This window comes from Chaetodon auriga, chromosome 11 (genome assembly GCF_051107435.1).
Source record: "Chaetodon auriga isolate fChaAug3 chromosome 11, fChaAug3.hap1, whole genome shotgun sequence".
In the NCBI taxonomy this organism is placed as follows: domain Eukaryota; kingdom Metazoa; phylum Chordata; class Actinopteri; order Chaetodontiformes; family Chaetodontidae; genus Chaetodon; species Chaetodon auriga.
Genome location: NC_135084.1, coordinates 4331567 through 4356470, shown reverse-complemented (window position 1 = coordinate 4356470; position 24904 = coordinate 4331567). Strand labels below are relative to the sequence as shown.

The 24904-nt window shown below is 39.9% G+C and overlaps 1 protein-coding gene across 1 annotated transcript in view; it reads right to left on the bottom strand.

The window, feature by feature from the left end:
• Window positions 1-2946: 2946 nt before the first annotated feature.
• The window catches only part of ltbp1 (latent transforming growth factor beta binding protein 1), a 138689-nt gene continuing 116731 nt past the window's right edge, over window positions 2947-24904 (bottom strand). The window contains 14 exon segments of the mRNA XM_076743220.1: window positions 2947-3469; window positions 3471-3627; window positions 3707-3856; window positions 5488-5649; window positions 6825-7001; window positions 7238-7378; window positions 7697-7825; window positions 8143-8232; window positions 9755-9916; window positions 13739-13876; window positions 17714-17842; window positions 18941-19069; window positions 19185-19310; window positions 21402-21524. Of these exon segments, the coding sequence (XP_076599335.1) occupies window positions 3436-3469; window positions 3471-3627; window positions 3707-3856; window positions 5488-5649; window positions 6825-7001; window positions 7238-7378; window positions 7697-7825; window positions 8143-8232; window positions 9755-9916; window positions 13739-13876; window positions 17714-17842; window positions 18941-19069; window positions 19185-19310; window positions 21402-21524 (1847 nt within the window). The 3' untranslated portion in view covers window positions 2947-3435.

Sequence of the window (24904 nt, the reverse complement as noted above, 5' to 3'; positions counted from 1 at the left end):
TAGCAGACAGAGGGATGGCGATGGAGGAAGAGAGGGAGCAGACAGCTGGCCTCTTCACAGAATTAAATATCCACAATCAGTTTTGACTGGGTAGAAAATAACAACTGGATCCCCCAGCACAAGTCCATAGGGTTTGTCAATACGTTAAATGAGCAAAATGGTCTCTTATAACACATGTAAAACCCCACTTAAAAACAAAATAAGAAACAACCTTAGAAAAGCAACTGACAAAACATACATTTTATACAATTCTGATTTCTATCCCCCACATAGGCACCACATAGCAGATTAAGTTGACTCTTCATCTCAAGTAAATTACTGTTTGTTTCATTGAGTGTGTATCTTATACAGTGCAGAATATATGGGCTTTGATTAAGTAAGTGTGTGTGTGTGTGTGTGTGTGTGTGTGTGTGTGTGTATGTATGTTTCTGTGTGTGTGCTTGTATTTCTATACTTTTAAGGACCAAATGTCCCCTCAGGAATAAAAGAGATATAGCTCAGTTTGAAGGCATACTACATGATTCACACTTCTTTGAGGAAGTCATTTAAAAAACAGTAATAAAATGAGAATTGGGCTTTGGTCAAAGTTGTTCATAATTACAATTTTAAATGTACACACCATAATTAAATATCACTGAAAATGACTAACCAGGAACACCATCAAATGTTGAGCAAAGTTAAAAAAAAAAAAAAAAAAAACACTATCTGACAATGCATCATACCTGTAGATGATAAAGTGATAAGTTAGATACTCAGGCAACATAGTAAATAATGTGTAGAAATTTTGTAAGGATTCTTCAAAGCAGTGGTTCTCAAACTTGTTAGCCACGCTATTATTATCCAACTTAATGACACTGGGGAAATCTCAGCAACTGGATGGACTGCGATGAAATTTGGTACAAGCATTCATGTTACCCAGAGGATGAATTCTAACAATTTTGATGATGTGCCTTTTCATCTACTGCCACCATGAGGTCAAAATTTTAGTTTGTCCAATACTTTCGTTTATGACTACATACCTGCAAAACAAGCAACAGTCTATCAACCTCAGCTGGGATTTGTTGAGTGCGATATAGCAAATGTTAGTGCGTGAACACAGTAGACTGGTGAAATGGTGTCCAAGGCATATAGCCTACTTATTGCTAAATATTTCACATTCCCACTGCCAGTCAGACCTGCTGCACATTCATCTCAGTGGCTCCTGGTGGTATGGTCAAAGAAAATCCAATGTGGGCTCGAAAAGCATTTTCCCCATAGACCACAATTACAAAGGGCACATCTATAAAACTGACAGGCGACCAAAAATTGCAGTAGTAAAAAGTAAAGACGATTATTATTCTTTGTAGTATGAATTTTACAAGTTTCATGTTTGTAAAACTTTTCCACAGCAAAGAAAATCAATTTATATATGCACGAGGCCTATGCATTTGGAAAACAATTCAGAAAACAATTTTTATTAAATCAGTGGCTCTCAACCTGGTCACCAAAATTTCATGGTGGGTCAAAAGACCTTGATTTTAAGGGGTTTAAGCACAGACAGTATAATAAGTGGATGGAGCTTCTAGGTCTGAAAAATGAAGCCAATGTGGAAATGCCTTAAAGCTGCATTCTTTCTTATGGCCAGCAGGGGGTGAGTCCACTGGTTGCAAAAAGTCTGATTGTATGCATTTATGGTCTTAAACACCAGTTTCAAGTCTCCTTCAATACAGCACAAGGATCATTTTTTTTAAATTCTGGTCCCATTTTGAATAGAAACTGTGATATCCAGAAAACATGTCTCTTAGTTGGAGGTCATCAGTTGAGGAAAAGGGTAAAGCTGGAGCCATCCTCCATGGCCTCAGAGGGCTTTCATAATAGATGTTTCAAGAGGTTTCAAGTTGTGTGTTTTGCAGTGGAAAGAGTATTAGTACCTCTGCCTGCACACAACTTACATTTGACAATGGTGTTCTTGTCATCTTTTGTCCTAAAGACATGAAAGTAATGGGAATGTTTCCAGTTGCTGAATGGAAGCCTTTCCATCTTCCAAGCAAGCTTGCTGCTTGGTGAGGTGGATGTGTGACAGTTACAAAAATGAATCCAGGGATATGATTGGATTGATGGATTTTAAATCAGTAGGGGGGGTGACAACAAGGTTGAAAAAGCTGACTTTTGTTGGGGTAACCGTCATATTATTTCATAAATTTTAGTTGTAGTTCATTACACTACTCGTTAGTGGGGAAAACAAAAATATTAGTTACTGCCCAACACTGCTGGAGTTTGGTATCCAGTCTTATAATATCCTACGATATGTTTATAAGTGGTATAGTTTTGTATGTGTCTAAATTCTCCACGTACTGTAGTAAAGTGGAGTGTCTTATATGGGCAATACTGAATGAGTGATTTCAGACACAGCAGTCTTGATCTGTGATGCTCATAACAGAGCTTTAGAATCAGACATACGTTCTACAGTAGACATTTTGACTTGTCATGGCATTAAACTTGTGGAACTTGGAACATTAATGATGATGCCTTGCAACAATATTTTCAATGTGATAGTAAGATAGGATGAGGTTCAAACAACAACAAAAAAGCACAGCCTCAGCACATATTTTTTGGCTTCTTGATTGACTAACATTCTGTAACTGCTCTGAGCCCCATTCTGATTCAGGAAAGCAGAAAAGCAACATACAGGACTGATACCATGAATGTTTCTCCAAGCTTGACCAAGATCAGACAGGGTGTGAGTCTTGCATTAGCTTTCTTCTTCTTTCGGTCTCTGCATTTTGTTCTCCAAACTGCCTTTTAAATAAATATGCTTGAACTATTCATTTAACCAAAGAAACCAGAGCAAGTTTCAATGTTAACAGTGTAGCTGGTAAAAAGTCTTTAAGAAATTATACTTTTAGGTCTTAATATCGGGCATACTTTCTAATATTTACGAAGAGTTTCTTTAAAATGTCCACAAATATATTACAGCAGAAGTACTGTAAAACAATGGCAACAAAAAAGGCCATGGTGTTGTGCAGAGGGGAAATGCAGGAAGTGAGTAAAATGAATCATGCTGGTAAAAAGCAGATCTGGACTTAGTTTTTTAAATTATAAATTAGAGTAGATTGGGTTAATTCAAAGGCACATTTAGGGGTTCAGATTCTGGAGGTTTGATTTGAATATTTTGACCAAAGGTTTTCAATGGATTTCTAACAGTTTAAAGGTGCACTCCCTGCTTTTGTAATAAAACCCCAAAATATCTAACTTTCCTCCAGGTCACTGCTGATCATCAGTTGTTTTTCTTGTTTTGGGACATGGAAGTGCTGCAGAACACTTTTAAGAGATGAGGGAGTTCAACTATAAGGTTGGTGTTGAGAATTTGACGGTGACTGAATGTAGTCACTGGATGTCCTCACAAGTATAGTAATACAAGCTGGTGCATGTGGTTTTAGTGTGTCATGTCGCCCCCTAGTGTCCGTCCATGCTCACTGCGTGTGTGTGATGATGGTTGGTGTGTTGCTGCCTCTACACAATAGTTGGGTTTGTCAGAGGCAGTGAAGCCCGGCAGACACACACACTGGTAGGAGCCCACTGTGTTGATGCACTTTGCATTTTTACACAACGACATCCGATTGTTTAGTTCTGAACACTCGTTCACATCTGTAGACACAGGAGGACAGACATAAGATATCTTAAAGTTATGTTACTTTTTTATGTTTTAGTTGTGTGTAACTCTCACCAATGCAGGCCATGCGGGACAGGTCCAGGGTGTACCCATCAAAGCAGTCGCAGGTGTAACCCTCCTGAACCCGGACACATCGACCATTCTCACAGCCGTTCAGTATCCCACATTCCTCTGCTCGCAAACCCTCAAATGCCCTGTATGGATCTGTTGCACAAAAAAAGAGTATGTCATTGTCAAATCAATGGGATGTCAGTATAATCAACATGGAAAAAAACCCTATTTCTGGAGACGACTGGCAGCCATTACCAATAACGCATTTTGGATGTGACAATAAATGAGAATGTTTTAGAGCACAGGAGGATCGGCTCTGCTGGGGCAGAGGTTTTTAAAACCTTACCAGATGGCATACGCATATTTCTTGATCCAGTGTAACTTTGTGAGTACATCATTGTCTCCAATCTCTAATTTCAATAATAAATCCTCTTAAAAATCCCCAAATCTCCAGATTATTAAACATCCTTAAACATCTACAGTGGTAAAATGTAAAATACAAATTAATGTGGCAATTATTTGCTAAGTTCAATTCAATTCTATTCAATTTTATTTGTATAGCGCCAAATCACAACAGAAGTTTTCTTGGGACACTTTCCATATAGAGCTGGTACAGGCCGAGCTCTTTTATCTACAGAGACCCAACAATTCCCTCATGAGCAAGCACTTGGCCACAGTGGTGAGGAAAAACTTCCTTTCAAAGGCAGAACCTCAGGCAGAACCAGGCTCTGGGTGGGCGGCCATCTGCCTTGACCGGTTGGGTAAGAGGTGTACTTAAAGTATCAAAAGTACAATTACACATTGGTCCATGGTCCCTGTCTGACATGGTCCCTGTCAGTGTTTTACCACTATATATGATGTTTTTGGATCCATATTAATAAGGTTAGTGAGGTAAGTCAGGTTTTCAATGCAGGACTTTTATTTGTAGTGGAATATTTTCACAGTGTGGTAATAGTACTTTTACTAAAGGAAAGGATCTGACTTCTCATCCTACCACTACACACTCCAAACAGGAACTGCTAAAAGCTAGTTCAACATACTTCTAATACTGCCATGTTGCCAACATATTAACAAATACACGTTCAATTACACAGTACAATGGCTAAGACTGGCTAATTTCACATTCCTGTGCAGTTGTCTCAATGCTGTCTGATGGAGTCCCACAGTGTAAGCATCCCATACAGATACGTTTTTTTGGGAGGAGGTGTAACTTTGGCTACTTCTTGCAATAACACACATTTATCTTTCCCAGCAAAGCCAACTCAAGGAGTAGGGAGGACATTCAGTAAAAAATAGGGTTCATGAATTGTTTGGCTTTAATCCTAAAAAAAGTACAACTGAAAAGACCACTATTTTATTTTATTACCATTTTTTATTGTATTTTATCTCCTAATGTTATTCTCAGTCTCTGATGTTTTTACCATACAGAAATCCAAGCAGGCCCAAAAAACATGCATTCAAATTCTGAATGTGATCAAATACAGAGTTTACATGAATTTCTCTTAGTCTCAATCTTTCTCCACTGTGATCCAGCTAAGGATTCAGCTGCTACTACAATCAGGACCAGCAGACTCTAGGACCCCTTTTAGTTTCAAAGCTTTATCAATGCGTGCACAACACAAAGAGTTGCCATTGGACCATCAATTTTTTTTGTTCAATTCGTATTGCTGTACAATGTACTTATTTTTCACAATAGTATTTTTTCTTTTTTTCAGACTCCAGTGTTTGCTTGTTTCAGTGCTATTCCGTTAATTTGAAGGATACATAAAATACGAAACACTTACGCTCCTCGTTCTCGTAAAAAGGCAGGACAGCCTGCTGCTCAGGTGATGGTGAATAGTCTGGGCTCACTTCATATTCATGATCTGGGCCGGCAACAAGGGCATCACGACCATACGGCTGCCGGCCATCACCCAGGGGAAGGTTACACATGGATGCATAATCCTCTGAGGCAGAGACAGAGAGAGAAAAGACATGAATCATTAACCACTGGTTTCACAGACTTGTAGGCTGTGTATGCTGAAAGTTTTTCTGCATTTTACGATTGGTGTAAATACAGCTTTGACTCTCTGATTGTAACGATGTTAAAGAGTGTGTGAAGATACTTGTGGATAGAGACATGATCGCCAATATCAAAATTAAATCAATTAATAAAACCCAAGTATCATTTGCCATTGTTGTGTACAATCTATGACAAAGTTTAGTTTAACTCATCAGATGATTCAAGGTTACAGTTTCAACTAGAACAATAATTATTTGTTGTTTTAATTGTAATGTAAGATGTAATGATGTAAATAAAATTAGATCTGAAAATACAAATAAGCAGACAAAGACAGTTTCAAGTTTAGCTTAGCCAAAGCCACAGACTATGATGCTAAATTCAAAATTTAAATGACAAATTTAATAAAATAAAAGTCTCCACACTGTCATCCCAAATCTCAGCAAAAGAAATGTTGTCATTCATGCTTGTAGCAAATCACCTGTTTCTTGCCTCACATTCATCCCTGGGCTATGAGCTACTTTTCATTCATTCATTCATTCATCTTCTTTACCCGCGCATCCCATTTCGGGGTTGCGGGGGGGCTGGAGCCTATCCCAGCTAGCAATGGGCGAGAGGCGGGGTACACTCTGAACCGGTCGCCAGCCGATCGCAGGGCTACATATACAGACACACAGACAGACAACTCACACACTCACACTCACACCTATGGACAATTTGGAGACCAATTAACCTAACGAGCATGTTTTTGGTCTGTGGGAGGAAACCGGAGTGCCCGGAGAGAACGGGAAGAACATGCAAACTTCACACAGAAAGGCCCTGCCCGACCCAAGGTTCGAACCAGCAACCTTCTTGCTGTGAGGCACGCGCACTACCTGCTGCGCCACCGTGCCGCCCCCTACTTTTCATTTAAAACTTAAAAATTTGCCCAATGTAACAAAATTTGTTAGCACCTAAAATACTTTACAGTTTGCATAAGTGAGTTCCATTGTGTCAGTGCTGGCAAACTGCTCATCAAACACAACTGGTGCAACAAAATGTGAGACACATGGACATTATGGAGCATCTCAGCCGGCCCCAACACCACACGAGAGGCCTGTGTGTGTGTTGTGTAGTGTGTACCAGTGTTTCTGGGTGGACACAGGGCACAGTCCATGCCCCAGGCCTCTCCGTACAGACAGCAGCACTCTGTGTATGTGGTCTTCCTGTTGGGAGCCAGCGGCCTCGTGCACGTCATGGTTTCTGTCACAGTCTGCCAGCAGATACCCTGGTAATCTCTCTGCTCCACCTCATGTTGCTCTGCAAACACACACACAGCATTACGGCATAACAAAGTACTGTGTGTTATAGACTCTGTTTCTAATAATTGAAATATGATTTAATGTAAAGCAAATACAAATAAATAAAGTACATTTCCAGAGTTAGGCTGAGGCACATAAACTGAATCAATCTCTCAACAGTTTATTTGAATGCCACCTTTGAATGGTTTTCTTTAATTCAAACTGTGTGCATGTGGTATAAAAAGCCTTTCTTACCTGCCACGTCAGGAACAAAGACACAGCGGTTACTGTTGGGGTCCAACACCATGGGATGTGTACAGAAACACATGTATGAACCATCTGTGTTCAAACACTGTCCACCAACGCACACAGACTCATCCAGACACTCATTGATGTCTATAGGAAAGAAAAGCAAACACAGACATTAATGGAAAAATAAGTAAGCCAGTGGACGTCATGTCTGCTGCGTTTTCTCATCATAGGTCACCATGGGCCAATGCATTCACACACACACACACAAGTTCTCTATTTGGCAATAACTAACTGTTTAGTGAAAAATATGCTCTTAATGGTCATTCCCACTCCCATCTAATTTGACAGAAAAAGTTTTAGTTGAGTGTTATACAAAAAAGCAAAGAAAGAAACCTTTAAAATATTTAACACAGGATTTTTCTCACACACACACATGCACACACAGCTGTGTATCATCCTGACCTCTGCACTCCAGCTTGGCGGGGTCGTAGTCCTGACCAGTCTTGCAGTAACACTCATAGCTGCCCACAGTATCCAAACAGAAGCCTCCTTTACAAACCTCCTGGGCAAACAGTGTACATTCATCTGCATCTGTAAACAGGCAGAGAGACCACAGCATGTTATATGTTCACAGAGTTTATTGTTGGTTTATAAAGTGTTACAACAGAGAGCCACAAGTAACTGTAATGTGGCTTTATGAAGTATAATGGCTCCCAGGAGTTACGTGCCAGTGAGGTCGCTGTAACATTAACATACTTAGGTATAATCTGCATCTGGCGGTCATGTAGCATACAGATGGATAATCATCCTCCTCACATCATTTATCATCATCATGCCATGGACACTGCTTTCTTCGTTCCATTTTACAAAAAGAAGCGTCAGGTTGTGTAGTAGTAGATTCGTCTTACCTTTGTAGCTCTCAGCTGTGGCTACTCCATACAGCAAGTCTCCATTGGGAATAAAACCTCTTCCAGATGGACACATCTGATTAAACTGGTCTGAAAGGCGACACACAGGGACAACTGGGGGTTAAGTGTCCATTGTGCACTGAGGTGTGAGTGTGTGTGTTTGTACACCTACAGTATATACTGTAAGGACATTTTATTGGGTGTACTTCACTGTATTGGCCAAGAGAGAGCTTCAGTTCCTGTTAAAATGAATGACATGCTGATTTAAACCACTGTGAATGTTGCGTAAGTGCGGTAGGGGCTTCATGACATTTTGGCACTAGAATGTCTGTTTATCAAGAATAATTAAATGAAAAATGCCCACTCAGTCATGTTTCAATGACTGAAATTCAGAAAAGAATGGAAAGACAAGAGTAGTGTGCGGATCTCTGAGAGCAAATTAAGGGCAGCTATAACTGGTGTGATATACTGACATTTCCATGATCCATTTTTGTAATGCAGTTGCACTTTGTCCCACCTGAAAACAGTAAAGGGAAGTCTGACTAGTGAAAGAGAAGAATGAATTGGAATAGTGTAGTCTAGAAGACATAAATGGTGGAATTATTAAGGCTGATGTTATTAGTGCCAGTATGCACAGTGACAATGAAGGCTGATGTGTGAAGGTCAGTCAAAATAAGAATTACTGCAACTACATTGTTAGCATCACAATCCACTTAGGGTTCTTGAAGGAATAGTTTGACATTTTGGGAATTATGCTTGCTGACTTTGATTTCCGGTGGAGAGTTAAAAGTGAGGATTAATACCAATCTCATGTCTGCCATTATGTGCAGTATGGAGCTAACGCCAGAAGCCAGTTACCCTACCTTACAGACAGGACAGAGCAAAATTAGCTGTTTGCCAGCTAACAAAAAGGGTTCCAAAATTCACCTTTCAACACATTTAAAGCTCACTTATTAACATGTCTGTTAATAATCCATACAAAAACCAGAGTAAAAATGAAAATTTGCAATATGGTGAGTTAAATGCTAGACTTTAGACATTTCTCAATACCAAGTACGCCAAGTTCGGACTTAAGAAGACTTTTGAATGGGAACAGTACTTGGACTGAGACTGATGACGTTTCTCAACTACTGGCTTGAGAAGCCAGGCTGGCTGGGGGTAGTTGGCGGGCAATCAGCAGACTCCAGAATGTTACTAACGTCACTTCTCCTCATTCTAAGCTGGTCATTCTGGGAAAAATTCAGATTTGGAAACAGTCCTAACTTGCAGGAATTTTTGCTCTGACCACAAACCTTAAGTCAGCTTTGACGACCTGAAAATTCCAAGTTTGTGTCAAATCATCAATCATATCAACCTAACTCCATATCCACATAGAAAGAACAAGGCCTTGATACAGTAGATAATGCCATCAGTGGTGGTATGGAAAGCTGCACTCTTCTTTAAAGGAACTCAACATTGGAGCTTTTTCTGTTTCATATCTGCAATAAGACTACAGTTTACTAAGGTATTAAAATTATGCTTTTTACTTCACTGTATCACTGCCCGAGGTGTGTCAGTAAATATATTAAGTGTGTTATTCCTTCCTTCTCTTCTTCATCCACCTCTAACTCACCTGTGCCATTGACAGGACAGGGATGTACCTCACAGTTGTCACCCCAGCCGGCTCCCAGTGTGCAGCAGCACTCCTGCAGGGTGACATGGCTGGTCAGCACACTCTCACACAGGTTCTCATCGTTCAGACGATAGTAGCACTCCTTGCGTTCCACCGATGACACTGAAAGATGATTGACAGAAGAGAAGGAGAGAAGAATGAACACAGGGCGGGATAATGATCAGATGGGTAAAGAAATTTGTTTAGCTCGGTGGTTGTCACTCATCAAATTATGAGCGTGTAGAAGCCATTTGGCAGACCTGACCTCCTGAAAACCTGAAGAACCCAGCCTGATCCAAAGATGGCCTCCAGTCCAGCCAGTTGTTTCTGACTTATACTACTGCAGTAGAAACGTTTTCCAGTCGCTTTATATGGTACACGTCATACTTGTGTGTTCTTTATGTGCACTGTTGCCACAGAAAAAAAGCCAAACTTTGTAGAGCTCCATTGCACACAATCAGCATTCTGAATGTACCAGTAGATCCAACCCAGAGATTTTCTGCAGTGGTTCGAAGCAAGATAAGGTTCTCTACGTGAACTTTGAAGAAATTGGAGGCGGTGCACAATGTTTTCCATTTTTATAAACTGAGGTCTGACCTAAAGTTGAGCTGAACAGGCTCCAGGTTGTATCCTGTCAGGTCCATTAATTTTAGTTTTTATATTAATGTAAGTTAATTTGGGTAATATTGTCATGGTTCCTTCTCTATGGCAACCCTGAGAGCTCACATAGTGCAACTTAGGAAAACACATGCAAATAGACAAAATGTAAGAAAATTAAGAAAACATCATCAATTTGACAACACATGCACAGCATACAGAGGAGATGCTGCAAAGTGAGAAAATACAACTAAATAGAGAAAGGTTGCAATTAGCACAGACGTCAATGGAAAGTGTTCCTGGGGAAACTAAAAAGTGATGAACACAGCGTGGACATGTTTGGTGTTGCCATTGTTTGAGAGTGATGAAGATATTGAAGTCAGCTATCACAAAAGGTGCTGGAAAATGAGCGAAGGTGTGTTGTCTGTACATGGTTTTGTTATTATTTATTATTATTATTTATTTTCCTGTGTATTAAGCTAGCAGGGCCACTGTACTCTCCAGGTCAGGTAAAGGTACATGCATTGACCTCTACACTACAGGCTGCAGATTTTCATTGCAAGCTCAGAAAATGTGAGGACAGTAAGCTCGGCTTTGGAGATATACAGTGTTCATCAGAATTACTACGCAAAACTACTTGAATTATTCGTTCAGCAATTTCATTTCATAGTCAGTAATCGTTTCCCTTGGTGTTCAGTCAAAAGTGTCTAATGCACAAATTAAGAGAAAGAATTAACTGAAACCCAGATAGAATGCAGAAAAAAGAATTGGTTTATGCAAGGTGACAATGACAGAACAACTACGAAGACAATGACTCAAGAATGATACAATTCAACAACCCATACAATGACACTACAGTGAATACATAAACAAATAAAGACAGGCCATCACAGATAGCAACTAGTAAAGGTGGTAATAAATTTAGAACCATTTTTGGTTACGAAGGCCAATCGTTATTTCTGAATTCACCCAGTTAGCAGAAGAGAAATGTACTTGGCTACTTTTGTGCCCATGGACTGGTAGTTGCTGAGTCTGTGCAGCTGTGTCTGAAGCAAGCGAGGTGATGCTGCAGCTGCAGGGGTGTGGAGGTAAAGATCTGGCAGCTGAAGTTGATTGTAATGCAGACATAATGGGGTCTGTGCACCAGTAACAATGTGTTCCAGTGACGTAATTTTATATGAAACTTTGCAAAGGAAATTCAGATGAGTTATCCAATCCACGGATATGCTGGTTCCCAGGAGTGGTGTCAGTGTTCCATTCCTGTCTGGGTATGCCCTCCCCTTATGTTAGAGGCCGCATGTCTTTGGAATTTGCTTTTAAGACAATTTCTTAAATAACCGTACCTTGTCACAAAGCAACAACAATGAATAAAGATCTGGGGTCCAGATGTCCAGTGGATTACGAGACCAAACACCACATGTTTAACTCTAGTAGCTATTGGGTTATTACTGTTTGCTTTTAACATGTATCTAACATGCAGCATTTTTTTTAACAGTATACGTACTTCCCTGAAAAGAGTCTCTTTGTTTGGGAGGAGAGGAGAAGAGAATTCATTAGAAGGAGGGAGGTCTGAATGCTCCAGGGAAGAGACCCAGAGTGACTGGGAAGATATATGTTCAGACACATATTTTAGTGTAGCTGTTCATTTTCAGTTCTGTCAAGTAGTAAGATTTGATTTTTTCCCTTTTTTCTTTTAATCCATTTTGGGAAATGTTCCATTCTTCTGTATGAGAAACATTTGAACCAGAGTTTTGAGGTTGAATCCAGGCACAGCAGGGGTGCAATACTTGCTGTTAGAGGGGGCCTGTGTAATCCATCTGCAGATACTCGTTAATCCTGTCCCATCTTCTGGTCCTCCAGAAGGCTTTGATCATTCTAAAAGTAAATACCAATCTTTGTTTGGTATGTAGTCAGAGCTGGCCAAATGTTGTTTTTTTTACAGCTGTGGGAAAGGAAATATCATCCTTGGTGTTTGGAGTGGGGTTTAACCCCTGCTCAGGAATATCATACAGCGAGGTTAAAAGTTCAAGATTCAAGGTTCATTTATTTGTCATTCTGTAATGCAGGGTTGCACGATGAAATGCAAGTCGTACGCCCTTTATGCTATTAAACTATTTTTTATGGTGGCGTGCGTAAGGTGAGTTGAAGAGTCTCAGGAATTCAGGTATTCAGTTCCAGATTGTGCTGCTCAAAACAAAAGTGCTAAATCTTCCAATCATTTTCATGTGGGAGATTGTGTTACATGCTGACTTGTAATCAATCAATGACATTCTGATGTAGATGTTGTAATTTTCAAAGTGTGAGAAGACTGAATGGAGAACAGTGACAATGGCTTGCTCTGTGGATCTGTTGGTTCTGAATGCAAACTGGTGAGGGTACAGGCTGGCTGGGATGCTGTCTTTGACGTGCTGGAGAACCAGTTTTTCTCAAAGCACTTCATCAGAATGGGAGTGGGCACCACAGGGTGGTAGTTTTTTAGACTAGACATTGCAGACTTGTGGCTACATTATCCACTTAAGGCACTTTAAATGAATAGACAGTGGTTCTGGTATTATACAATAGTTTTACTGTGCGTAGACGTAATAGTATTGAAGAGCATACTCATTGATAATACTGTATGCGTGAGCAGCTTTGGTCGTTCTACAACAACACTTGCAAAAAGTTGGGATGCTATGTAAAACATAAATAAAAACAGGACACAGTTATTCACAAACAAACTGTGTTTACCAACAACGCTTTTACGAAGTGTTCCTGAACCCATGTAGTAATATCCTTTATACCAGGGGTCCTCAACTACATTTTTCCAAGGGCCAGAAATTTTCTAAGCAGACAGAAATCGGAGGATGGCAGCCGCTGTTGTCTGCACTTCCACAATCCCCTCTGCCATCAGTTCACTCTGCTGGTGACTAAGGCTGTCCAGTGAGACTGCCAGGAAGGCCATGTTGCTAGCCAGGTCTACCACCTAGGTGGTACCAGCATAGCAGCAGTAAAATATGCCTGCCGCCGCTCTGCCCCTTTCAGACAGTAGTCTGATAGTGAAGGGACATAGTAGGGACATGGTAATAGCAAAGACATAAGTTATGTTCATTAAATCATAGCAACCAAACATTCTTGACATCAAACCCAAGAAGGTTATTGTTAGGGTAATGGGTGGGGTTGAGCTTTAAAGGGTTAACTATGTTTGATGAATCATTTGCCATCCTGTGAATTGAGGTACATACAAACTTTCCAATACAATACATATTGTTGGGACAATACATGTGACAAAAATATGATTCATTTTCTTCTTATTGCTTAAGGACACGACATGTTCTTTGTCAATTTGTATAAAAGCTGAAGGTGGGTCACCTGTGGGAACGGGCTCACACTTTGCAATCATGACATTGTAGTCTTGGCCGCTGGGACACATGCAGAGGAAGGAACCATCGACGTTCACACACTGGGCCTCTCCACACACACTGCTCAGCAGCTCACACTCATTCACGTCTGTGGAGAAGGAACAGAAAACATTACATTTGCATTTACATTAGTCTGGTCATTAGCCTCCCAACAATTAAGACATAATATGATTGTGCATGATCAAGTGAGCCAAGTGGGCTAGAGGTGGGTAAGCACAGTAGCTGTAAGTTTTCCAGAAGAGCTATAAAAAGCCAGTTTAAAAATAAAAGGTCATATGAAATCTATGTCTCCAAATCCTGCTCCATATTTGTCCTATATCCCTCGAAAAAGTTACACTCTTATGTTCATGACCAGTGCAAGGTGGAAGAAGAGTGTCATTCAGAGTTAAAGGTATTATGGATTTGCAATCACATATGCTTCAACAACGCTCATAGTCCAATACAAAGGCCCTGTACTTACATGTTTACATAGGAGGAATTACGATTTGAAATATAAAAATACGCTATAGGCGTGGTTATGCACCCAAAAAGAGAAAGGAAACGCAAACCATTATGTGGCCAGAGTAGACAGCTCTACTGGCTAAAACTGGAGCACATTATGTCAGAGGCACTAGTAAGATATATGTAACAAAAATTTGCCGGAGTTTGCAGTTGCTAAACACATTAAGAAAGATATCAAACTGGCAATATTGCTACAAAACTTCCTTTGGAGAATGAAGAGGAGGAAGAAGAGAGACAGGGTGAGATGAGCATGAAGACAGAAAATCAAAGACAAGAGAAGGGGAAGACAAGATACAGTGAACAGAGAGACTGACGTAGTGTGAAAGTAAGGAACAGGAAACAGGAAACCATAGTAAGTTGGCTGATAAGTGAAGAGGAATAGATGCAGGGGAAGGAAGACGGAGAGACGACACGCATTCTGAATGGTTAGTGGTACACCACCACTGTTGGTTTTCAAGGATTGATTGTGTGTGTGTGTGTGTGTGTGTGTGTGTGTGTGTGTGTGTGTGAGTGTAAGTGAGTCCATCTGTGCTAGCCACAGTACAGTGATGGTTTGGCAGTGAGGATGAGGCAGCTGGCTGGACTGAACTTGGGTGGGTCCCAGCAACACTGCCAAAGGACAGATGGGAAGTGTGTGTAATTGTGTATAAGGCACTGCACTGTGTACTGTATCGAGGTATGTGACCAAGAGTGTGCTGGTACTTCTGGTCCTGTGTTTTATGTCTGCGTGTGTGTTTTTTTGTGGGGTTGGTCACTGGGAGAGTATGTACGGGGAAGCTCTCTATCAGGGTTCAGTAAGGGGAAGTGTGCTCTGACAATCCTTCCTGCTGGAGGAAATTGGACTAGATGGGAGCTGCAGGGGCCCAGTTAGCCTGAGGAAACCACCAGCACCCATCAGCTCAAAGTTATTCCAAACCAAACTTCAGGAAAACTGCTGATTTTCAACATTAGTTCCATGCATTCCCCATTCGGATGGTGTGTCTGCAATACTGGGAAACACTACTTGCAAAGATTATTTGAGAGAGACAAGGAAGGCCAAAGGTAACAGCAGGGGCAATACCCTAAAGAGAACGACAGGCCTTTATTTGACACACGTATTATTAGACAAGAAAAGTACACATTGTCTGAAGAAAATATATGTTTCCACTTCTGTTGAAAAGTTGCTGTTACAACAGTAAAAACAGTTTCATTTCTTTTTCATGTTGACACTGTTTTGGTTCATCTTTCTATGGCAGTAATAGAAAAGTTGATGTTATCAAAAGAAATGAAACTTTTTGTGCTGAAGCACCACACCAATAATCATTTTATTCATTGTGCTAAAACAGAAGCCTTTTCTCTGGAGTCTCTGTCTGGAGGAGGAATAATCCAGTGGATTTGGGTCGAAGGTTGTCCAGGAGTTGCCGGTCTTGGCAGAGCTGAGGCCACTGCTGCAGACCTGACTGACTACTGACTGAATGATCAATGTGCCATGAGTACCTGCTGCAAATATTTCAAGTGCTCACTGTTACTGAACTGCAAATACAAACACTGCTATTTCTGTAACAGGTAAGGTTAGAACCCAATAGCAGCGCTACCTGAATGCGGGAGTCTGTCAGAGTCTTAGGCGAGGCTGGTTTGATGCTACACTCAGGGCGAGCGGCAGTTTCGGGAATTGTTTGGCACACCAAACAACTGGCAGTCCCACTCAGCAACAGATCCAAGAGGGGCAAGGCAAGGGACGTGGTCGGGTAAAGAAAGCTGAGGTAATTACCAATGCATAGGAGAGCAGGCGAGGTCAAAGGCAGGCAGGGTCGATAATGAGAAAGCAGTCCAATACTAATTGCTGGAGAGTCTTGCATGTAGGCGAAGAACAATCTGGTGAAGAGTGAGTGTGAGGGAGCAGCTTAAGTTGTTGCCTAGGTCCACCTTGTGTAAGGTCTTTTGGGATGGTTAAGAATGCAAATGTTTGTATTTTTTTCTCTCTGTCATCTCCCATTACCTTTTTTTATGTGAAAGTAGTGAATATTATCAGTGGCCATGTTGCTGCAGCACAGATACAATGGACTATGAAATGGACTTTTTGTTATTATTTGTTTATCTTATTTTGTGAGTGCTTCGGAGGCGAGAAGATTAAAAACAAGAAGTGACATTGGACTGGAGACAGAGAGAGAGGAAAGAGAGACGGGGCTACGTTGATGTTCGGAGGTCAGCGGTGTGGGAGGACAATCGGCCTAACTCTCCTTGGTTTAAGGACTCTGAGGTATGGATTGTTTTTTTTGGGGGTGTGAGTTGTGCCTCTGCGTCATCGCAAATGCGACCTGGATTCCAAACGGGACATTTCTGGTGAGATAGCATAGTTTTTACTGATCAGAGCTACGGCCCTCATCACTCACCTGCCTCTCTAAGCAGCCCCCGGCATGGACAGAACACTGCTGTGAGTTTTTTTGTTCTTTTCTTTGGACTTGGACTTGTGGGGGGAATCAATATTTCATGTGACTGATTTATTTATATTAACGTACTGAAGAAACCTTGAAGGTCTCTGAACTGAGTGTATGTGTTTATGTTGTTTTGAATTGTTTATAGGCGACCGCACCGCGCTGCCTTTGTCTAAGCCGTCCCACAGCGGATGTGATTTAAGTTTGTTTTCATTAATAAATTCTGTGAATCAGAAGGTTCTGAAGCACTTTCGTTAATTAATAATTTCAACATTTATTTTGGTTGTGGTTTGGTTCATGTTTGTGTTTGAGTGAGTATAACTTGTTTGATCAGTCTCTGGAGGTGGCCTAACTCATCCAATCTGCCCGTGACCTATAGATTAGCCTGTAGTAGCTTTTCACCTTAGGTTTTTTTTTGAATAAAGAGAATTGTTACAAAGTATTGCACTGATTGTGACTAGTCTCAGGTGTGTGCTACGGTGATTGAACAGGTAGGCGTGACTGAGAGGTGAAGCATGCTGGCTGAGTAGGAGTGTAGATGAGAGAGAGAGTGGCAGCAGGTAAGCTGGCAGACTGACAATTTCAATCTTGATTTCCTGATTTGATTTGGTTTTGAGGGGATCTGCTGTAAAATCTGGAGCAAATTGGAGTTATCTTTCTTTTTCTATTTCTTTTGAAAAAAAAAAAAAAGTTAAAATCAAAAGCCAGCGTAGGTAATTTGCCAGGTTACCGGAAGGTGGTCCACTAATGCTCTCTGTTTATCATGTGACCCTTGCCTTGCAGGTAACGATGGTCCCTCAAAGATCAAGGATCTCCCCGAGGCCCATCCCCTTCACCCCGCAGTGTTCTGTCTTATTTGCAAACTATTACTGGAAGTTGGACCTTGATTGTCAGTGTATGATTTGAACTTCTCCAACTTGAACTTTTCGAATGCAAAGAAACTATAATATACTGTGGTGCAACACATCCAGATTTATATACACATACTGTACCACAACTCCAACACTTACCCACACAGCCTTGACCATCCTGGGACTCCTGGTAGCCCTGGTCACAGAGGCATCGGAATGAGCCCAGTCTGTTCTCACAGAAGCCATGAGGGCCACACAGTGTCTCATTAAGGCCACACTCATCAATATCTGCAGAACAAACAAAGAAATGTCAAACAATACATTTTCTTGAATTTATTTGTTCCATCCTCTCCTTTCTCACACTCATTACAAACCTTGTATACCTATTACTCTAACATCTTATTTTATTGTTGATGATTTCATCGTAAAACACTTTCAATTGCACTATTGTGTCTGAACATCTGCTAAACCAATAAATGCTGATTATTTGCACATTGAACCACATATACAGACACTCAACAAAACTTACGTGCTGTATGAAGTAACAACATGATCAATGCATTAAGCAGAATACTGATAACTTGAAGCAGCTGGTGTAAAACGCTATAAATAAGACATGCATTAATTGGTTTCATAAAGGTACACAGTCAGACACACACATATACACACAAACTCGCACTTGAGTCTGAGCCACCTGCATAAATCATGAGGGAGAGAGCAACAAATATCCCTCCTTGTCTAGACAGCCAGCTCAAAGGATTCCATCTGTTTCTTTTCCTCTCATTTTTTCCCTTTCTCTCTGTTTTTTCTAAGGCAGGAAAGGGTTTTAAAAACAGCTATGGCAGAAGACTCTTGCTGTGGTGGAGAGCATAGGAGCAGCATATATGTACATATGTGAAAGAAATTCAAGACTTTTTTCATATCTTTCCTTCTTTTTAAAAAGGTACTGACAAGGAGTGATAGAGGGTAGAAACTGAGGGATAAGATAAACTAAGCTAAACTAAGCTAAGCTCAGACAGTGCAGGATAAACCTTTATTTATCTCCAGTGGGGAAATTCAGTTGTTGCAACAGCACAATGACAGAAGTAACTACAGACCATAATAGAAAGTAACAGTAATAGTGTGTAGTAGTGGATAATAGTTAAGAAAAGGTCAGCATCAGCATACTGATAATTGAAATATCCAAAATATGCTCCACAATTATTTTTTAATAAAACATTAAATACATTTGGAAATTACAAATCAGGTTAGTCTTATACATGTTTTCAAAAGCAAGCTCTATTGAATGAAATCTGTGTGTGTGTGTGTGTGTGTGTGTGTGTGTGTGTGTGTGTGTGTGTGTGTGTGCGTGCGTGTATATTTAATTTCCCTGCATTTGCATCTTACCATCACAGGAGGGCGTGTCAAGGTTGGCAGTAAATCCACTCTCGCATGCACACAGATAGGATCCTTCTGTGTTGAGACACTCGCCGTGGGGGGAACAGAGCTCTGGTTCATCCACACACTCATCAACATCTGGAAGGACAAAGACAGAAATTCACTGAGGAGTGCGTGTGTGTGTGTGTGTGTGGGTGGGTGGATCAGAAACGTGTCTGGTGCTGAGCCGATGTAACACTGCTCCACCACTCACCTCTGCAGCTGGTGCCGTTGATCTGTCGGTATCCCAGGGGGCAGGTACAGGTGTAGGAGCCCATGTTGTTAACACACTGGCCGACAGCCTCACAGGGTCTGGCTTCTTCTAAACACTCATCCACATCTGGAACATACACACATCAGTCCAATGAGAGGAGGTAATTTAGTTGATAGAGAAATAATGAAATTCTTTATGAGATGGATGTCATTCCTCACATAATCAAAAAGTATGTGTTGATTATGCTGACAAACTAAGTCTTGATAAATAGTTAGTAGTAGCACCAAATCATGCAAATGTATTCATGAGTCGACTGGAGCTTGATTAACTATTAAAAAATTACAATACAGTTGAATTGCATTAATGAGTGCAAGTGGTTCATTGATTGAGTTTTCCTTTGCAGTGGTTATGTAAGACACATTTAATAATTCTATTTTCATTTTTCATTTTTCTTTAAAGTCACCCTGCATGGACTACGACAAGTGTCATGGAAGTGGTCCTAAAGTATTCCAATGGCTGATATATAACTGATCAATAAAAGCAAGAGATTCCATTATTTATTTACATATTTATTAACCTATTTTTAATTGACATATTTTTCTAATGTGTTACCTATTAATGGATGAATAGATTTATTCATAAATCTTTTAAGAATTATTTTTCTTATTGTCCATTGTTGGTGTAGTTGATTGCTTTAACGTTTATTATTATTTGCTAGTAATTCAGCTTATGTGTTTATGGATAAAGTAATTCATTTGTAAATATCAATTAACTATCGTAGATATCAATTAACTGAATGCTTTCAAACCATTTCCATGTAACTTGTGACCCTCTGCAGAACATATTTTGGAATCATGATGGTACTGATAATATGACTCAAACCCCAATTTGTAGACACACACACACACACACACACACACACACACACACACACACACACACACACACACACACACACAAACCCACTTACAGAACACAACAGAAGGAACCAATTCTAATGACAATTCAAAAAAGTGTGTATTTAGGACACACTGCAGGATGTCTCTGGGATGGGACGGGCTAAATTTGGCATTGATAGTCCAAATCCAAAAAGTTGGGGGCAGGTCTTTCAAAGCTTTCGGTTTTTGGCTTCATTGCGCCACAATAAGGCCAACTGGGATCATATTTGTTGAGAAGCAGATTCAAATCATTTCCAGTTATGGTGCCAAGCTTCATGTCTCTAGCTCATTCTAGCTAATGGCAAATTGAGCCACGAGATAATGCGATAAATAATAATAATCTGACATAAACTCAATAGGGTTTTACCCCTTCAGGGTTTGAACATTTACATACAAAATACAATATTATTTTGACACAACACAAGGAAGCAGATTCATTCACTCTCCTCTCTGCAGCACCACTGAACTGTCTAATTTGCCACTGTGTTCTTGGTAAATTAAAACCAATGTCTTCCATCAACAATTAGTGGGAACCATAAAACAGATATACATCACAGGCATGTTTTCCTGTTTAACATCTGCAACAAACCTTGAGATCAAAATTTGAATCTGAATATACATTTTGAGTATTTTTACCCTTATAATTCACTATTTTTCTATTAAAAACGAATGATAGCTCTCACAAGCTGCAACATTGACACCTGCTTTCACACCGTATATATATTTTAAAAATTCTAACCTGTATGACAAATAATAAGCAACAATGGACACTGTTGGCAGGTTGTGAGCTCAGTAGCTTCTTCAATTAAAAATACTGCTGTTTAGCATAATAATTACTGCTCAGTGCCTGGTTCTGATGTAGGAAATCTGGGCACCCGACCTGTTTCAACCTGCTTTTCAGAACCAGGCCATTACCATTGTCTAATCAATTAATACTGAAAAAAAAAAAAATATATATTTTTTGCATGAACTCAAAAACTAAACTATTGTGAAATCCATCTGCTGATTGTGAACCATTAAAGTGATCCACCAATCTGTATAAGTAATATATAGCCTATACTCACACAAGATAATTTTGTATAGTCTGCAATATCTACATCTATATCATATCTGACATAGCTTTAGACATATGCATCACACGTTAAACAGGCTACAGGTGTGACAGCACCCTGAAGCCAGTTTTTATATTGTGAAGCACTTTGTAACAAAAGGTAAGCATTTCTATTAAGGTATGGTCCTTAAAATGTGTATACAGTACTTATAGTAGTATATATCATACCATCACAATGGTCTCCGGCTGGGGACACTCTGAAACCTATCCCACACTGACAGATGAAGGAGCCTTCAGTGTTCTGGCAGTGGCCTCTGGTACAGACCCGTTGATCCTGGCACTCGTCTATATCTGAAACATTACACAAACAGAATGCAAAGGTTCAAACAATGGATTTCTCTCACATTTTTCACAGGCACCTAATTTGCTGAATAAACAATATGCTAAGTGCAGTAACTTCTTTAAGTAAATGACTGTTTAAGCTAATTAGGGCAGAGTAACTGGAGTGGCATTTTATAATTGATGAATACTATATTGATTTACTGTGGTAGCATTGACTGGTCTTTAATAAAAAACTTTACTAATTAAAATTTATGTTGCACCAAAATCAAATGTAGAGTAAATATTGAAATTCCATAATTTAATCAAAGTGTAACTCTGGAAAGGTCTTCTGGTGTTTTGTGAAAGTTTTACAAACCCAGGAAGTGATATCTCCAGTTTCATCAAGAGTTTCATCAGTGTGACATTCGTGACAAGAAAGTCCTTTTGGTAAAATGAGTCAAAAGGTTCTTGAATGCTCAAGCCATAATGCCACTGATGTAAACACTACCAGGACCTAATGTATGTTCATGAGGTAACAACTTCTTTTACTGGCAGATAATATTTGTAATTAATACACAATATTTATTTCTAGGAAAGGGCTATTCTGACAGCTAAATCACTGTGGCTTAAAGTGGGTCTGTTGAACCATTCCAGCTCAAGATTTGCAGTATATTGTAGCACAAGCCCTGGGATGACAAAGCAACCGTTGGTCAAAGGAAATCAGGTTATTACAAATATGAAGGAACATTTAGAGACAATTTTTAATCATCATCAGCAAGAAAACAAATGTCTGACAACAAAGACACTACACACTGGAATCTGAATCCAGTACCGAATCCACTTATCAACTTGTTTTAAGTAGTTTGTTTGGTGGGGACTGAAGACATCTTAGTTGTTTATAGTTCATTCAATATCATATGCTACTGAGTGAACTATAAAATGAGAGACTGTACTCTCCTTTGCACAAACTCTTAATCTGCTCCTCAGTGTTGGGCTGTGCTGCAGCTGCAGAAGTAAAAACACAGTGGATAATGATAATATAAATTCTACTTTATCATTCAGCAAATTTTTCAAATTTTTCATTTTTCATTGCCTGAAGGTGAAATGGTGCTGCTATAGGTCACAGAATACAGTGTACCACTGGCTGAGCACTCAGCCTTCTCAAGTATTCAGACCCTAAAAGCCGCAATACTGCAATATTTAAATACTCAATTACAAGTTAAAGCTGTGCATTGAAAATGTCAGCAAAATAAGAAGGCGACTTAGAATTTAGAGTGGACCCATCTACCAAGACACCACTACACAACCACATTTTTACCTTGTCAGTCATGTTGCTCTATTCTGGGATCTAAACAAGTGTTGTGAGTACAATGCCATCCTTACTGATAGAACTGATGGCCAGAGCAACTATTAATAATAAAAAATAATAAATATGGAGTACAGACTAAAAGGCTGACTGTCTTGGCAAATGTCTCCATAAAGGAAAAGGAAACCTCCACTACATGAGCAAGAAAAGACATGAACAAGATCTGGTGCTACAGTAACCTGAATTATTGGCATCCTTAGTGAATATGAGCAAAACAGGCCATGAAAAAATGTACTTAATCCTCTTGGTCTTTCACTCAAAATATTCACAGTAATCTTTCCTTTTCATTGAATTATAAAAACTGAAAGAGAAAAATATTGAGTATATTTCCAGTCATATTTTACATTTTTATCTTCACTGATTTGATAAGGAACTATTTAGTGGTCAACCATGAATTCCTGTTTCACTGTGGTATAAATGTGTCATTCACAGGCCAAATTCCCTTAGTATTCATCGCGAAAGACCCAAGAACACAGTGATTATGTTCAACAAAAACTTATGAGCTCCACAAATCAGAAAATGTATTAAGGAAATCTCTACATAGATGAAAATATTAATTAATATATTAAAAGTTTAAAGCAGTACGAGAAGTTAGGAATGAGCCTGGAAGAGGACAAGTGCGTACACTGACCTCACGCACCTTGAATGTGGATGGTTCAACTCGTAAAAGAATGTCCAAGGAGCAAAGCTGGAGAACTGTAGAGGTTAGTTGAGTCTGGGGTCACAAAGTCTACAAGACTATTAGCAGACGCCACATATATCACCACGAGGCCCGTACATCTTTTTAGGATACAATGTATCATGACAAAAAACGTACAGCCTCTGCCAAGAGGCTTAACATGGGCCAAGGTTGGAACTTCCATCATGACAATGATCCGAAAATGGTTCACTGAAAAAAGGCTTTGCCATGGCCATCACAGTCCCTGGACCTATACTCCATAGAAAATCCATTTCCTGGAGACTTACCCAAACCCTAACCTTAACCCAAGTCTTCATCCCAAAATTTAATAATTTCAGTTATGGGGACTTGCAGTTTTTCCCCAAAAGGAAGGAGAGTCCCCACAATGTGACTGTGTAAACACGTTAATGTCCTCACAACATCACACACACACACACACACACACACACACACACACACACACACACACACACACACACACAGTGTAGGAGATGTGACATTTCCCTAAGTTTGGCAGTGTCATGCAAACATCTGTGAGCTGGGTTATTAACTTCTATAAAGGACTCTACTGCATGGCCTAATTATTTCCTCTCGCCACCACCACTCACTGCCACCCTGCTGTGGCTTGGCTTGCCTTGCATGGTGTGTGAACAGTCAAAACCTCACAGCTAACCCTGTGGCACATGGGATCCAGGAGGAGCAAACTACTGACAGAAGAGAGATGGGCACACCTTTGGTTTCCTGGAAAATGTGCCCATACTATGTGCGGTTTGGAATGGTTCACTGGTTTTGTTGCTTGATTGGTGCAGTATTTTATTCTGCATGTGCTTCCTGGGCTGATTTCTGTATGTACTGATGGCTAGATATTACACATCATGAGGTTAGGTTAACTTTTCTAAGAATGCTACATTCAATTCACAGTCCAAAAAACTGACATTGGGGACTGCTTCTAGTGTTAGGAATACAGCAGCACAGAGTTTCACATACAACTCTGTGTCAGTGCTTTGAGCAAACAAGGCAGCATGTGTACTAGGGGTAGTAGGGGTGTGTACTAGTAAAGCTACTGTCTGTACAGTATCTGTATCTGTTGATGTCACAAAAACATCTATATCCAGATGGATGTCAGAAGTCAAAGGTGTGGCTTGTAGAGTTACTAAAAACTCTCTAGTCTGCATCACTTACCGCAAATTATATTCCTCATAAATATTGTGTAAATTCAGCTGCCAAGAAAATAATAGAATATATTAACCATGTACCTTTCAAAAAAGTCTAAACTGAGTCTTAATAAAAGCTATGTAACTGATAAGGGTCAGGTGGAATTCAATAGTAAAGGCAGAACAGGAGGTTAGTGGAAAGTCAGAACAG